The 17,528-nt window shown below is 29.6% G+C and overlaps 1 protein-coding gene across 1 annotated transcript; it reads right to left on the minus strand.

The window, feature by feature from the left end:
* Positions 1 to 1,205: 1,205 nt before the first annotated feature.
* PRD3 (putative recombination initiation defects 3) lies at positions 1,206 to 6,993 on the minus strand. The gene is made up of 12 exons (XM_047299128.2): positions 6,783 to 6,993; positions 6,334 to 6,493; positions 5,466 to 5,610; positions 5,146 to 5,280; positions 4,726 to 4,778; positions 4,436 to 4,627; positions 4,139 to 4,204; positions 3,955 to 4,004; positions 3,016 to 3,157; positions 2,719 to 2,809; positions 1,693 to 1,818; positions 1,206 to 1,448 (listed from the first exon to the last, which is right to left on the minus strand). Exons 1-11 carry the CDS (start codon positions 6,848 to 6,850, stop codon positions 1,706 to 1,708), a joined length of 1,215 nt encoding a protein of 404 aa, XP_047155084.1. The 5' UTR covers positions 6,851 to 6,993; the 3' UTR covers positions 1,206 to 1,448; positions 1,693 to 1,705.
* Positions 6,994 to 17,528: the final 10,535 nt, after the last annotated feature.

Genomic DNA, 17,528 nt, shown 5'->3' on the forward strand with positions numbered 1-17,528 from the left:
ATCTAGGAACTAAATGTTATTTATCAATTAAAATAAATGATTCAATCAATGAACAACAATTTACAAACACTTAATACTTAATTATATACTTATATACCTTAATTACCATAAAATATATACCACAGATCATTTAATTAATTAAAATTTTCGTCAATTATAAGATGTGTTTCACTTTTGATAAGGACCAAAATACTTCGGTAATCAATTATATTGTAATTGTAATGAATTATAATTGTGCATTCTGGAAATAAATTTCCTTAGTAATAAATTACAAACATTGTAATCGTTACCAACAACAATATAAAAATTAGAAATTGTCATAAAAATTAGAAATGGTCTTCTACCAAAACGATTAGTCAGCTCTAATTAATTTTTATAAAATATAATCGATTAGATATTCATTATAATCAATTACATTTCAAGAAAATTATTAGAAACTGACGATTTCAATTTTGAATTGACATGAAAACAAAAATCTTGTGGAATTATACAACTTCTTCATTTAAAATCTTTCTCCCCTAACACGTCTGTTCTCGTATTTTTTTTTAAAATTGGCTAATAATTACGACACCAAATCTGCTAAATTTTATATAAAATTTTTTTTTATTTCATTGTTCAGCAACGGTCAAATAATTTGCAGTGCATAAGGCAGCGAAGTGATAGAATTGTTTCCTTACAAATGGTACAATTCACGACCCCTGTGTCGAGATGAGATTATATGATATTATTATTAGTAATAGAAAATATTAATCTCTCGCTAGTGTTAACATACAAGAAGAATCGTTTAGTTGGTAGTTTCTGGGTTCACCTGTCAAATAAAAAATATCCTATAATGCACTTGATGTTAATTAAAAAAAACCCGGTATATCAGTCTTTCCTCTCCATGGTGGTGTCTGTACACAAAAAAAAATATCAACGGCCTCCCAACAAATAAGATTTCTCAACACTCTCTTCTAAACTTCAATCCCTCTACCACTTCGAATTTTCCGCCAACCGGAGGCTCAAGAAGGCCCAATAATTTGAGACAGCAGAACCCAGTCTTACAAAGGGAAAATGGGCTATTGTCCACTGAATAGTTTATCCTTTTTTGGTGTAATTACTATAATGAATTAATGAAAAACCTATGCATAAGCTTTCGGTGAAGCTGAATATATTGCAATCCAAATAGAAAGAGAAAGCAACTTCCTATGTAAGGAAACGTGGCATTGCAAAAAAGCCCAAAAAGGAATAATTTCTGATGATAAACTTACATACAATTTAGTACTTCTTTTTTATACTATTTCTAATTAAAATTACACATGACATGAGTAGTACCTGTATAACTAAGATCGATACTAATTCTTAAAGCGAGACTTCACTTTATTAAGAAAAAACACCAAAAGTTCCACAATTATATCCAAGTTCCAGCCTCGGGTGTTTTCCCTGCATCTGAAAATAACAAACTTCTCCTGCACAACAAAGAAAGTGGATTAAAATCGCATGCGTTTTTGAATGGTAAAGATAGCTTTTGCTCCATACATTGTAAAATTGCATAAATATTAGAGAAGATTTAGGTTTGCCTTCTGTCATACATAATAAAACAGTTGAAAGGAGTGACCATTCAATCTAAAACTTGGTCAAGTGTACTAGTTGGTATTTACGTCGTAGCAGGAAGTAATATGACACAAGGAATTTAGAATTGAAATAGGTAACCTTCAGTATATTTTTATAGTATTACAATACTTTTCCTCTTACGCCTCCTTGCTTTCCGCAAAATTCGCTCAGTTTCTTCCTCTTCTTCCTTGGTCAATTTGCCAAATAGGTCTTCTCCTGATCTCCCTGGAAGAATATATTAAAAACAGTTACGATTTCTATCAAATAGCAACTTACAAAGAGTTAAAATTAAATTTATATATTTCAAATTAACAGATACACGTCGTGCTATAAATCATTATCATAACAAGTAATAAACTATATACAATGTACACTAATTTCCATAATTAACATAAGATTTTTAATTAGCCAATTAAGTATAATCATATAGCAGTTGTATCCATGACTGCTATATCCTCGGTAGTATTAGGGAAACAAATATTATACGATTATATTTCTTTTAAACAAATAAGTAATGTTTTCATAGTTCAAAACTACATCTAGAACTAAAATCACACTGTTGTATACCATGACTGCTTCCGACTATAATAAATAAAATTCAATACTACAATATTTAAAAAGCAAATAAAAAGATGCAAACACAATCCTTTAACTAAGATGTCCTCTAACTAATACAATTATGACATCCATCTTTTTAAATAACTATTTAACAACTTCTTTCTATAATAAAATATTACATTTAAATAGTAATATAAATTTGTTGGATGATTGTATAAGATATGCAAGTTGTCAAAGTATCCTTAGACTAATTTTTTTTTTTTACTTTTAAGGAGGATAAGATCTCTCTTGTTAAAGCTTTTTTAATAGTATTACTTATGTGTTATTATGTTGTTTTTATTGGAATTTACCTTATGTTTTAATAACTTTTTTGACATTTAATTTAAAGTTTTATGAACAAGATTATCAAAATAAAACTTCACCTATAATCGAAAACAACACCTAATCTAATTATGTGGTTTTGTCACTGAGTAATATCTAACAATCTACATCTAACTTTTGTTGTTTTCCCCATAACACACCATATTAAGAACGAAAATGAGGAAGTTCTAAGTTTTTACAAACTACCTGCGTTTTCTTTGACCAAGCAGGAAAATCCCACTTCAGTCTCCTCGTCAGATTCAATGACAATAGCACAGTCTATACCTCCCTTCATAAACTGTCATTCAAAAAGAACTTGACAATTGGTAAAGCACGTATAAGATTTGTAAAATTAATGAAAATAAATCATTTGCGTGAAAAATGAAGTGACAATTGTCATTGTTGAGTGCATCTTATATAACTGTACGCATCATATCAGCAACTTATAGAAGGGCATGCAACTTTCTGATCATGAAAGGGAACACTGAATTTCTTTTAGAATACCTTCTCAGTTTGTGGCTCTTTTTTCTTTTGTACCTTCTCAGATGCTTTATCTGAAAAAGTGACTCGTTCCTTTTTTACTGACTTCCAGCCGCCCATTTCTACCTCTGGAGCTACAGCAGCTTGTAAACTAGTATTCGCCTCTCTGAAAAATACCTTGTCCTTGGTCACACTACGTAACAAATGCTTTTGCAAGTGTCAAATATAACCAGTCGTAAATAGAGCCATTCGTTATTAATTATTAAGATTAACAATTCGATACATAGGGGATAAACAAATATATACTATAAAATAAATCATCCTTCCAATATACCTAGATTTTGTCTGCCAAAAGCAAATATGGATATATAATTTTATCATCTCTCGTGTTTGTCGTAAAAGAAAATAGGAAAAGCATAACTCTCCGAACAAAAGGTTGAATAGCATTCAAAAGAAATTACTTCACCCGCCGTTCAGCAGGTGAGAAATCCATTTATTAAGCAATTTTCTTTTATATTGTTGGATTAAAGAATATAGAGAGGCCCAGAAGGATCAATTGCTGGATCAGTGTTTCTGACAGAAAAAGGAAACTTGCACACACACGCATTGTGTGTATGGATGTCTCTGCTCTCTCTTCCTTATAGCGTAGTGTGCTTTTCACATATAACTCATCATCCTCGAAGCAATCCAGTAAAATCCGGGTTACTCGTCAACTATGAAAGCTGGGAAATAAATATTTGACACTAATCTACCATTTTCACATCCAATATATTTACAGCAGATTAGTTCTCACGTTTGAGACTGTAAAGTATATGAAAAAAATTAACAAATTGAGAAGCATACGAAATATATGTAATGTCAACGCTTAGAAAATTTTCATAAATAAAGCTTACTGAAATTGACAATGTAGAAAAAATTGACAGGCACTACACTATTAGTAGAGTAGATGAAGTTAATACATACTTAGCAAGAGGCTGTCGCTTTTTCGGTGTGATAACCTGTTTGCTTAAATTCTGCGAGCCAACAACGTATCAGGGATAAAAAAAACGATGCTTTGCACCGTAGAAAATAATCAGGATTCAGCAGACTAATTTTTCACAACGAAAAAATTCGAAGAAAATATGGTTCATCAACAGAGGTAATGAACCTTTAAGGACAAAGACGGCGGTGCCATATTCTTTTGGTTGAAGCTTCTAAGATTGGAAGAAATTCCCTGCAAGCGCTCATTGGAAAAGCATTATTTTTTGACGGCATTCTAGTGACGTAAACAAGAAGGAAAAGAAAGAGAGCTCGGGAGAAGGCATTTTCCTGTAGCAGTATAAAAATGAGAAGAGGGGTTCTAAGAAATCTTACTTTGTAAAAGTATCTGTATCTAACCTAAAGAGTTTAAAAGTTTAATTCGTCTGCATGTATTAATCATTATAAATTGCCATATGGTACGTGCCTGCATTTCCTTGGTGATGTTACAGAGATCGTTTTTTACACTTTGCATAGAGGCTTCAATTAGCCGAGGCAATGGAGAAACCGCCAAATATACATCCTGTAGCTTCTCTTTCTTTGAAACATGGCTCATTTGTTCAGATAAAGATTTCAAGTTCCCATCAATCCTTGCTTTGAATTCTTCTTGTCCTTTAGTCTGATTTAAAACCAGACTACTGCAATCAGTCTACTGAACTTCGATATCCATTGATGTTAGTGAAACCATGCGAGTCAAGGAAGGAATCAGGGCATTACCATCAACTGAAATGAGTTATCCTGAGCTATCAACTTCTGCCTTATGCATTCCACTGAATGAAAAGTAAGGAATTCAATAAAAGTAATTTATAGACCGAGCTAGAGAAAACTCAGAATATTATAAATTTGAAAATGAATGCAAACGTTCATATCCGATAAAAGTCCAGACTGAGCAAGCTGGCATCAAACACTTAATGTACAAAACATCGAGTCAGAAATTAGAGTTCTTAGTATAAAAAACGAGCATCCTTCAGTTGAATTATGTTTCAAACAATATACAATGATTGGAAAATGCAAGACAAGCAGATAATCAAAGGAGAGCCAAACATAATTTCAGTAGAACGTTTCTTGATTGGTATAAATACAACTCCCAAAACCTTTTTTAGAATATCGTCAATAGTTACAATATGAGTTACTTACCCTCCAAAATAATTTCCTTTGTTCCTTTGTTTACTTGCATAACGTCACTTTGAACAGAATCCAAGATCATCGCAAACCTACTCAATGAAGTTTCCATTATGCCTATTCGGTGTTCAAGTCCTTCACTTAACTGACCTGCTAGAGCAAACAATGAATTTATATCTTGAGTAAAGTTATATGCGAGGGTAAAAGGACTCTAACTTATTTTGCTTTCCGCCCTTGTATCATGAAACTCAGACCACTCTTAAATACGTCTAACCTGGATGCGAAAAATATAAGCTAGAAAAATAAAACCCATATTTTTCATTAAATACTCTTACCTTTATGATCTGCAGAGTTCCATTTGAGCATTAGATTGGACGAAGATCTAGAGTTAAGGGGGTGACTCTCTTCCCTTGAATATGTAGGTCGGGGCAAGCTAGAAAGCCTCCTCAAAGAGTTCTCTTGTTCTTGAGAACCAACTCTCTAAAACACAATAATAATATAATAGACATTGAAATAGAATCTTCAATTGCTTATAATTATGTTAGTCAAAAAACAAAATATATTCGCCTTATTTGCAATATTTAGTAATTGAGTGAAGGATATTTGAAGATGCTCTCTATTTACCAGGAAAATTTCCGGTTAATATCCTACTAGTACTATGCAATTCCTTAGGTGTTCTTAGTATTTTCAATCACGATTGAAGTTGCAGTCTATTAATTTATGCTGATAATTTCAATGGAAACTCTTGTTACATAGATTTTGAAGCTGAAATTCCAATTAAAATTGAACACAACACAAAAAATACTCAATGAATTGAAATTCAAATTTTGTCGTAAATTTAATGCAAGCTAGCAAGAAATATGATTGATAAAACTAAGGATATCCATGGAATAGATTCACAGTGTATCCTAAGTAGCACATGAACTAATTGACAACAACATTAGCTTTTTTCTCTCCCAGGACACGCTTTGATTCCACTTGTTTGACATTAGATTTTTTGTGAAGCCACGAACAATTTATAAAAGAGGAACAATTATTTTTCAACGTGAGCAATAATTACAATTATTTCCACCTCATATTAACTCATAAATTCTAATCATAATAAATTCTAATCAATATCAGTTTACTAGAAGAGTTTTTTTATGAAAATTGCTTATAAAATTAAGAATAACAGTATAACTACGTCGGTTTACAAGATCTAACCGGTTCATTAGTTGTGACGGCCTCATCGAGAGAGTTTTGAGAGAAATGAGACAGCAATCCGTGCTGAGATGAAAGTCCCTGCGAAAACGATTGCTGCGATGGTTGCGTGCGATGCTGAGAGTGAGAAACTTGCAATCCACTTGATACGTTGTTCGCTTTCCTTCATAAGCGATACAAAACAACAGATGTCAACATGAACAGTTCAGTTGAAACACGTCATGTGTTGTGATATATAAATCATTTTAACTCAGTTTCCAGATTCGTTAATTCGCAGGACCCAAACAGAGCGTGCCGCAGAAAACACAAAGTTCATGAATAAACTTCAAATGTAGAACTAAATCTTCTTCTCTCAGAGTGTGCGAACGAATAAAATGAGCGTTCTACGAGAAGCAATGGACTGAAAGAAACAATCGTAATTGAAATGTGTGAATCAGTGCGAGAGGAGAGACCTTGAATGAAGAAGAGGAGGAGGAAAGACGGAGATGGAAGAGAGATCGCAGGCTTTGTTGATCTTCATTTTCGTTTCTGATCGGAGATGCAACGGCTTCTAGTTCATCGTCGCCGGAATCTGCAGAAACGGCACGCGTTTGGAGTTTCCGACAGAGAGATGAGAAAGAAGACGGAAAGTGGAAAACAACAAATAAAGGCGGGAATAAGGGATTTGAAGTAGAGACCGTTGGTTCAGTTTGGTTTGGTGTGGTATTTATACCAATGGAATGTTTACACAGAAACGGGCCGGGTCGTTGGCCGAACCTTCTTTTAAAGTAGAAGAATTAGGAATGACTTTTACTTTCTACACCTCCATAGTTATTACATGCACTCCCATAAATCTTAAAATGATCTTTCTATCTTTCATAATCTATTTGAAACATTCTTTTAGTTTTTCTTTTATTTTTCTTCTTTTAGTATGAGGTGCAGATACTAATTATAGAGATATAAAAAAAATTCTTTCCTGTTTTTTTTTTACTATTATCGTGATTTTGGATGAAAAAGAAAACAGAAAAAATATTAGTATTTTTGTTTTCTATATAGTTAAATACAAATATTTGTAACTTGTTAAAAAATTTGGTGTGAGATGAAAGTTTTAAATTAAAGACCAATACTATATATTCATTAATTTAAAATTTAAAATTTAAAATTAAAGATAGGAATTTGATGTCTTAATAAAATCTCTTAAGGTAACAATATCTATTTCATGGAGGAAAATATACATTAGGATGACAATCTCGGATAAGACATAAATACTGTTTATCCATTATTTAATTTTTAATAAAAAAATTCAACAGTTATTTATCTCACCACTGTTAAATATTTGTTTAAAAAATATTTAAAATATTTTAAAACTTACAAGTATCTTGAATATTCAAAGATTATTTAAAAAAATGTTGTATAAATTTTAAAATAAAATTTAAATAAAAATATATATCAAATATAATAAAAATCAAATTTTAATTAAATTTAATCTTAAAAGGTATAAATTAATTTTAAATTTTAAATTTTTACAAATAATAAATATCTATAAATACAAATGATATAATATTAAAATCTATATATAAATAAATATTAAAATATTGGTTACTTTCTACCTAAAAATAATAAATATTTGGGAGTATTACCTGTTTGACTATGACGCTGCGCGGTGTTAAAGCTAGAAAATGATGGTGTGGCCTGCTTCGTGGCTTCCCTCATCATATTCCCTCGCATATTCTTTCACACCCTTCTCTAGGGTTGCAACTATATATATAAATTAAACTGTACCTATCAATGCACATGGTACTGATATTTTTTTTGTCTTTCTCTATTGTTTATTTTATACTTTATGTTTTATATCATTCACCTGTTAAAAGTTATAATTTGTCGGTTGTTATATAAATTTTAATAAATTTATTATAGATGAAAATAAATTAACAATCTTGTAAGCAGGCATTTCACATCAGTCACAATTATGTAGCTTTTATATTAATTATCTTAAAATTTATAGTTTTGATTTGACTAATATAAAATCAATTGATTTTATTATTCAAAGTGACGTTGTACCACAATAGCTCTTATGGTAGCACGCTAAATATCCATGATGCCAACTTGTTTTTAAGATTTGTTCCAGTTAGATAACTAAAAAGAAAAACCTAACATTCTTTTCGCCGTTCACTTCCATTTGTGCATGTTTCAAAGTTCACTCTAAACAATGCAATCGCACAAAATGGTTGCGTTGGCGTGACCGTGAAGTTATTGCTTCATTTGACTTCCACTAAAGAAAATTTGTGTAATGTACTTAAAAAGTTTTTCTTTTTCAGAAACACTCTTCAATTATTTAAAAAAAAAAATCTACGTATCTGAAATTTACATAAAAATAATATTTATATTGATATGGTTTCTTTTATAAATAAAATAGTATTTTAATATAATCCCACAATAACGATTTTCTCGATATTTTATTCAATTGAGGATACACTTGTTGGGAGAGTATGGGATGTGGCTCTGAGAGAGGTTTATATTGTTAGGCAAGTGGTATTATAATTGAGTAAGGATGTCAAAATAACTTAATATGGTCTGTTTTGACACATCTTGCCATTGGTCTGCCAAAAACGTTGGCCCACCACAAGAAAAGAGGTTGAAAATTCAAACCTGCTTCACCAAAGGATGGGCCACAAGATGACAGGCTAGTTTTTCTTATTTACTTTTAATTTAGTTTTTTAAAGTTTTAATTGACTAATTAATGTCTCTAATTAAATAAATTAAAATAATTATTATTTTTACATATTAAATTATTATATTATAATTAATAATTAGAATTTAATTTATAGTTTTTAATAATTTAAATTACAATATAATTATATATTTTCATCTTTTAAACAATATAATATATAGATATTTATTTTTAATTATTTTTATTTTAATTTCTATTTAAGAAAACAATCATTCTGTTCCGTCTCGTCTTTAGCTTTCCAAATTAGTAAGTTAGAGTCGATTGACGGGTTAAAAATTTCAACTCGACCTATCAAAATTTGTAGGCTAACGAGTGGACCTACTGTTTTTCATTCTTATCGTTCATATAAAAATATTTTGTAAAAATAAGAAAAAAAACTCAAGGTGGTTAAGTTGTTGAAATTAATTCACTAGACAAAATTGTTTGGATTTTGTTATAGAGTTTGGTCATAAAATTTTGAAAATCTTTATAGCTTTAGGGAAATAAATGTTAACTGAACTAAGTGCTTGCTAGATGACACATTTGTTACCCTCGTCAGACAATACATTCATCAAACAAGTGTATATGTCCACTAAGTGAGAGAGAAAAGAAAAAGTTTGTAATTATATGTAATTTTTTTAAAGATGAAAATGCATGAGATGATCTTGCTCTAGTAGAGTTTGTAGTTTTTTCAAAATTTTATTGATTTAATGTTTGGTCTAGTAAATGTCAGAACCCTTAAAAACCCAGAGTCAGTGGAAGTCAGGTATATGTGCAAGGGTTCTGAAATTCAGAAAGTGGAAGACAAGTGTGGGCTGCAGAGTGGACGATCGGTTTTAACGGTAGTTTATAAGTTAAGTTTTCAAAATTCGTGTCACTTTTCTGCATGCACCATTCTCTTCCAAATATTCTGAGTTCTTCATTTCTCCTACTTCTCTCTACAATCTTCTTCTTCTTCTCTCTAAAAATTCTAACTTTTTTCTTCTTCCAATCTTCAATCAGACCACGTCTGAGTCTTCCTGGTGTCAGGAGCTTTCTTTTGCACCGATCAAGTTGTTGGTTTGAGCTGGTAAGTTCATTCATCTCTTAAAACTGTTGTTTTCTGGTACATGCAAACCAAGTTTCTGGTTGCATGAGTTTATAATCTCATTCTGAACACACTTCTGGTCTTTTGATTGGTTTAGTTTCATAAATCTTGACCCGTAGGATTCTAAGATTTCTGGTGGTGAGTTATTCTATTCAAACTGTGAGCTTTCGGTTCAGTTTAAGAGGTAAGGGAAGCTTATATAATTTGATTATGATTCTTTGTTCTGAATGGTTGTATGTTTGTCTGATCATTTGATGAATATGAAGTATGGGTGTTACTGCATGTTTGTTTGAATGAGGGGATAATTTATAAATGATGTGAACTGGGTTGAGATAGTGTTTGATCTTAAGTCTGCAGCATTCTGCGTAATTATGGGTTTGTCACCGAGAGTCATTATTGACCGTTTGGTTTTTCACTTGGGTATTCGGTCTGAACCGGATTCTTCTTCTATAGAGAATTTCAGTTAATGACCGATCGGTTTTTCTCTTAGTACTCTGGTAAATAAGCGTTCGGTCTAAATATAGCTTTCTCTTTGTAAATTAGCTTAGTTAAGGTATTCTATAATATTTAAAGTCGTAGATATTATAATTATCCTTTATTAAAAATAAGTGTTATGTAATGGTATTAGATATATCTATACTCCTTCATTTCGGTATAAACTAAGTAGTGCTCGGTCTTAAACCCGACGCTCGGTCTCAGCGGTGCTCGGTTTTAATCCAAGCACTCGGTCTCATCATAATACTCAATTATATTATTTTTGGAATAAAAGTGTTCGGCCCTCGTTTGTAGTGTTCGGTTTAAACTCTTAGGTCGCAGATAAAAACTTTCATCATCTTTGGTTAGGTTTAATTATATGTATTCTATAGTATTCCATACATTCCTTGAGTTCTGTTAGTAAAGACCTTTCGGTCAAAATGGTTAAGTATCTAGGAAACGTTCCTTATTATTATAAGTGTTAGGCTTCTGATGAGTTTTGTCTCGTATGGACCGTTCGGTCTTGTTCCGTGGATAAGTGAAAGACTGCTTGGTCTTACACTAAGCGTTCGGTTATGATAATCTAAACAATATTCTCTTGTGTCGGTCTTACTTCTAAGATTTAGGTTATCTCTTTAAGCTCTGTTTTAAGATGGGATCTGGTTTTATTGGTTTGGTTTGACTGTATTGATAATGAAGTATGATGACTTTAAAGTATGATGTGATTTAAATGGTACGAATATGAAAGAGTATTCCAGGAAGGAATATCTCAGGATTTGTTATAGAATGGTAAAGTATGAATGTGGTCATGCTAAGGTGGCGTTTATCCTGATATTCTATGATTACTCATTCTCAAGTAGAGAGGAGTAAATCATGTGTGAGAATGAGAGGAGGTCCTAGTCCATAAGGTTAAGATGGGCGATGTAAGAACGGACTAACCTCGAGTGGCAGCTGTTGAGGGCATCCCAGCTACTACATCACCCGGGTGCAAAAATGTCGTAGCTACACATAATTCATTCAGTCCGAACAGTCAGAGTCAAATGGTTGGTCATTGCATGCATTGATGAATAATTATGGTTGGAAATGTATGATTGGTTGTTGAATAATTGACTATTGAATTATATCAGATTTATGAGAAATATATGTCTTACTAAATTAATTAAATTACATAAGCTTACCCTATTTCCTGTCTTATCTGTTTTGTCCATTCTGTTGTCATTCCTGTTGCAATGATCATCTTGTGGATGTGAGCAGAAGGGAGAAGAGTGCTTGCTGGAAGAAGCCTTAGAAGAAGTGGAGGTTAAGGCTGAACCTTAAGACCGTTCAGTAATTAGAGATTTTCATTATGTATAATCGTTCAGTTAAGATTGTTTTGTTGGAACCGTTCGGTCCAATATTTAGCTTTATAAAATTTTAAATTTTGTAGTATTTTATAATGTCGTTTGGTTATAAACGTATCCTTCCTTTCTGAATTGATCTGTAATATTGTTAATATGTGAGTATTCTTGATATGGTTTTATACTATATTTTTGGTATATTACAGTAAAGCATATGGAGCTAGAAATCTATTGATTCTCTGTTACGTTTTGCTAAAAATCTATCTATATATATATACACACACGTGGGATTCACCATTTTAGTGTACATATTTTATTTTTAATTTCACCTTTTAATAAGTAAATGTTTCTTTAATTTATATCATTAAACAAAGGAATTCACCATTTTGGTGCACACATTTTGTTTTCTAATTTTACCATTTAATTAATATCTGTTTTTTAAATTAAAATAATTAATTTATCAATTTTATCGTGAAGTCTTTTTAAGGATTAAGTATATTTAGTCTCTAAATTTACATACAGAACTAGAATTCGTGTATCTCAAAATTCATATAAAATTCATGTTTATATTTTAATAATACATCAAAATATATCCTTCAAAATCAACCCATTAACTTTTAAATGATATAACTAACTACCATGTTGGCTATTTTAAAAAATAAAAAACATGTGTTTTCATATTATTGACACATGTAATTTTAAAAATTAGATATATATTTTTTGTTTTTGTTCTGTTTTGTTTTTTTAAATTTTTTTTTTAGTTTTGGAAACGTATTTCATGAAATATTAAAATATAAGAATGAATTTTAATTAAAGTTTGAAAAAGAGAAAGAGAAATTCCAGATATAAGTGCAGGGAGTAAAGATGTGTCATTTTTCATAATAGGTCCTTTTTCATAATGAGTAATTTTTCATAATCTGTTTTATCTATTTTCATAATTGTTCATAATTAAGAATACATCTAAAAATGGATAATTTTCCATAATTTGTTTTCTATTTTTATCATTTGTGTATATTATGAATGTTAAGTCTTTAAATTTTATCTACTTTCAAATGTTTTAGTGAATATATAAGTACAAAAAACATAAGGAATGCTGATAAAAACATGGATGAATAATGTTTTGGACTATCAAACATTCTCTCTCATGAATGGACATTTGTAAACCTTTTATAAGGGTTCATAATTATTGAAATTAACAAAATTTATCTTTTGATCGGGTTTATGCTTTTTAAATTTCAGTACGTTTTCTCTAATTTTTATTATTTTTACTTTTTAATTTCATGCTGCCAGTTGATTGAAGTTCATGTGCCCAATATTTTAAATCTTTTGTCTCATTTAACGATATTGTAGTGAGCTGATATCTGATAACGTATTTATTTTTTATGTTTATTCCAAATTAATACACCATAAATTACTTATCTATTTAATTAATTGCTTTACAGGGTTTTCAACAAATGGCATGGCGTAATTCCTTCACTATTCTCTAACTAATTTTTAGTGCAATGAACCAAAAAAAAAAACTTAGATTTATGTCGACTTTAAAATTAATTTATATTTTTTTTTCTCTTTCTTTCTAACGGGAAACGTCCGTGTACCTTCCTAGATCTTTACGAGGAAGTTAATATTTAATATCAACACATTACGTCTGGCATGAAAACTACCTTTAACAAAACTATTAATTGTAATGATCAAGTTTCCAATGAATAATTCTAAATTAAATTATTTTCCTTAACTAATAGTTGTTGTGAAAAATGTTGAATAGATGACAATTAAAACAATAAATTATAGTTATGCAAAGAAAAATTAGTATTAACCTTTTAGTTTATAAGGTTAAATATCTTTTTGATTTTTTAATTTTCAACATAAATTAGAATTAGTTTTTTTTTAAAATTTTAAATAAGAGTGGTTTTTCATTTTTAAAAAGATATGGATTTAATTTTTTAAATCTGTTTCTCAATTTATATTTAAATAAAAATGTATCACATAATATAAATAAATCAAATACTAACGTCAAATAAATATGATAAAATTTCAATTAAAAAATTAAATTTACACGTTGAAAGAGACTAAATTATTAGATGAAAGTTTTTTAAAGAGAAAGTAACTTCAATTAAAAATATATTTAATTCAAAATATAAAGTTGTTATTCTGGAAATTTTATCCAAACCGTCATTTTATTGTCTAAAATTATGTGATGTGGTTGTGTTAAACTGTGAATTAAATAATTTTATGATAAGTAGTTTATTATCATTTTATCTTTGAATACATATTAACGTTTAAAAAAAATAATTATTGTGATTAATAGATTATAAAATTTCACGGATATTTTTTAACTTTAAGAACTAACTATGTTAAAATGATTGTTTGCTTCTAGAAAAAGATTATTCAACGACTTGTACTTGTTGGTCTCTCTCTCACTCACATCCTTTCCATTTGCCTTTGTGTCATTCTGTGTAGACTTTCATGGACATCTTTTAGCCATCTTTTAGCCAGCCATGCATGAAATTCAATAAGGGTGGCCAGGAAAAAAGTTTCTTTAATTTTTTTTTCTCCAGCAAATTTAAAAAATTCACAAATAAACTTTTGCAAAATTATTTATTAGATATACTTGTACTTTACTATTTATGTTGAAAATTTGGTTTTCGAAAAATCGAATTTAGAACATCAGGACTGCAGAATCAACCAAAATTTATTTTCCAAAAAGCTAAATTTTCAACTACAATAGTACTATTAGATGAATCTATTCAAAATTTAATTTTCAAAAAAAATAAAATTCTCAATTGTAAAAAATGTTGCTAAAATATCGAAAACCTACTTGAAATTCAGTTATTGAAGAGTTGAATTCCGGTAAGATTTTTCATATTTTAAAAAGTTAATGAAAAGGTGATAAAGAATTTAGACACAGTTTAGAAAGAAAAAGAAAAAAAAACTGACAAAAATTTAATTATTCAACAAATCAAATTCTAACCTGTTTTTCACATTACAAAATTGACGTTTTGAAAATGGAACTTTCGACATAATAAACACATATATTCTTATAAATAATATTGATTAAATAAGTTTATTCTAGAAAACAAAAATGCACATTCTCCTTTACACTGTCCATTTTCTTATAGTTGGAGATCTTCTAGAAAACAAAATTAATAAAAACATCATTTAGCTTTTATAAAATATAAATATATTGTGTATACCCTTGTTTTTAATGTATATACATTATGTTCTACCAATTAAAGACATTTTATGTATACATATTTCCTTCCTTCAACCGTAAGTTAGCTAAAATGAGGATGAGATGTATATCTAATAGATATGAAAATAATAAACAGTTATACATGTGGATGCCCAGAAGTTTATCTAATAAATAATTTTGCTCAAGTTTGAAATAATCAGGAAGGGAACATTGAAAAGAATAAATATTTGAAATGGGTTATATATTTAAGATCATTTTATCTTATGAAATAAACAGTTATACATGTGGATGCCTAGAAGAAAATATGAAAATAACTCCTTCATAACTCATTTCCAACTTAAAGTATTACAATATTTTCTTTAATATACTTTAGAAAAATAATCTTCAATCATATTAAAATAACTTAACCTTATTTCATTTGATTAAAAGAACTTCATCTACAAAATTGAGTGTTTATATACTAAACACTTATATAAATATTTAATTAAACTAATATTCAGGAAAACCACTCAAAAATATTTAGTAAAATAGTATATTATTGAATTCCTGTGATAGAAAATATCATAAATATTTGATACCGATAAATTATGAATAAATTATATAAAAGATTTCAACTCAAACTCTCAAAAATAATAAATTTGTTGGTTTCTTTATTTTATGCTATTACTTATTACTTTTTATAATCAAATTAATAATTGAAATCTTATCAAATGTCTCAAAAACAAGATTTCATAGGTTTAATAAAATAAAATTACAATTTATAAATAATTTAAAATGTTTAATATAATAATTAACACAAATTAATTGTACTAACATATCTTAACTTAGTATTGTGATCAAAACTTAACACATTCTAAAATTGAACATGTGACGTTATATTTTAGAGACAAAACAAATGTAGGTGTTTTCTTTTGTAAGGTGTATACAAATAGAACCAGTACAATTTTACTTATATGGCCACTGTTTTTCCTCTTTTTTCTCTAAGAAAAAGTATTGTTTTTGCTTTCAATCACAACATATATCCATTGTAGTTTTTCTTTTTTTTTTTCTCCTTCAAAATCTTTGCTTTCGAGGATATTTAAGCAAGATTTTCACTTTTTTTCTTTCAAAAATCAATTCTATCACTCTTTCAATTTTAACTCTTTCCTACATTTGCATTTTTTTCGGCTGTTGCATTTTTTAGATTTTGAAGAAAATATTCTTATCAACTCTTCATCGTGTCCTCTATGCTAATTTTGTCATTTTTGGATAAATTATTGACCAGAACAAATAAATAGTGTAAGAATTCAAAAACCAATTTCAAATTCAAAGTAATAGAATACATTTGGCGCCTAAAAGGTCGACCGGCCATGATAACACCCTACAATCAAACACGATCGGCTTGAGTCAATAGTGTGTACGATATCATGGATGGACGGTCACACAAACACACTAGCGCCAAGTCAGAACACACAAAGACAATTGGACGCGGCAAAATCAATGTGCATGACCGGACGACCGTAGGTAGGACGTCCAGCTTCCCATGCAAAGATTAAAGTAATTGGTAATTAAGGGTATTCGGCTGAAATTGGGTCGTGATTAAAATCTCACTGATCTCAAACGCATGCCGAAAATTATAAATATAGGTCAAAGGTAAGTGATAGTGTTTACATTTACGGTACATTTATTACTATTGCATTAAGCTACCATACAGACAATTCACTCACTTTAGCATCAGAGAACTTTTGGCAGATACACCTCTAAACATTAGAGTGAAGACAAAGACTTGGGTTAGTTCCCGGACAACTTTATTGAAAAAAATGTGTAAGTATTTGGAATGACTCGAGCTCTGAAACCACGCATATGTTCATTTCTTATATATTATTTTCTCTATATATATACATTAATGGGCATCATCTATTTTGTATCATTTTTTCTTAATGGTTTGTTTGCACTCTGATTCTCTTCTTTGACAATACAAAATGTGACAGCTAAAGATATGATCTTACTAAAGTTGGTTGAAGATGCAAAATGTATTTTCATTATTTGTTTGACCTTTTCTTTAGTTTCCAGGTTAATCTGCAACCATAACTATTTTAGTAGTACACGTGTTGGATTTACATGAACTAAAAACAAGTTAGCTTACTCAAATGTTTATTTTATATCTTACTGTACTTGGAACACCTACCAGCCATTATTGCAGTTAGGAAGTTATTGATTCATAAATCAACTACTTTGGCCAATCCCAGAGACAGAGAGTGTAGTGAGCAGTTCAGAACTTCCACGTTTTAATTCGTAAACGACAGAAACAAACTCCTTGGACCCACCACAAATTGTGCAAACCGCGTAAACAAGACCTTTTACCCAAATTACCAAATTTAACATTATTCAAAGATTGTTTACTTAACTAACCTATTTTTAATTTAAGAAACACAATATTAA

The sequence above is a fragment of the Vigna umbellata genome, chromosome 11 (genome assembly GCF_029865625.1).
Source record: "Vigna umbellata cultivar VRB3 chromosome 11, Vumbellata_1.0, whole genome shotgun sequence".
Classification (NCBI taxonomy): Eukaryota; Viridiplantae; Streptophyta; class Magnoliopsida; order Fabales; family Fabaceae; genus Vigna; species Vigna umbellata.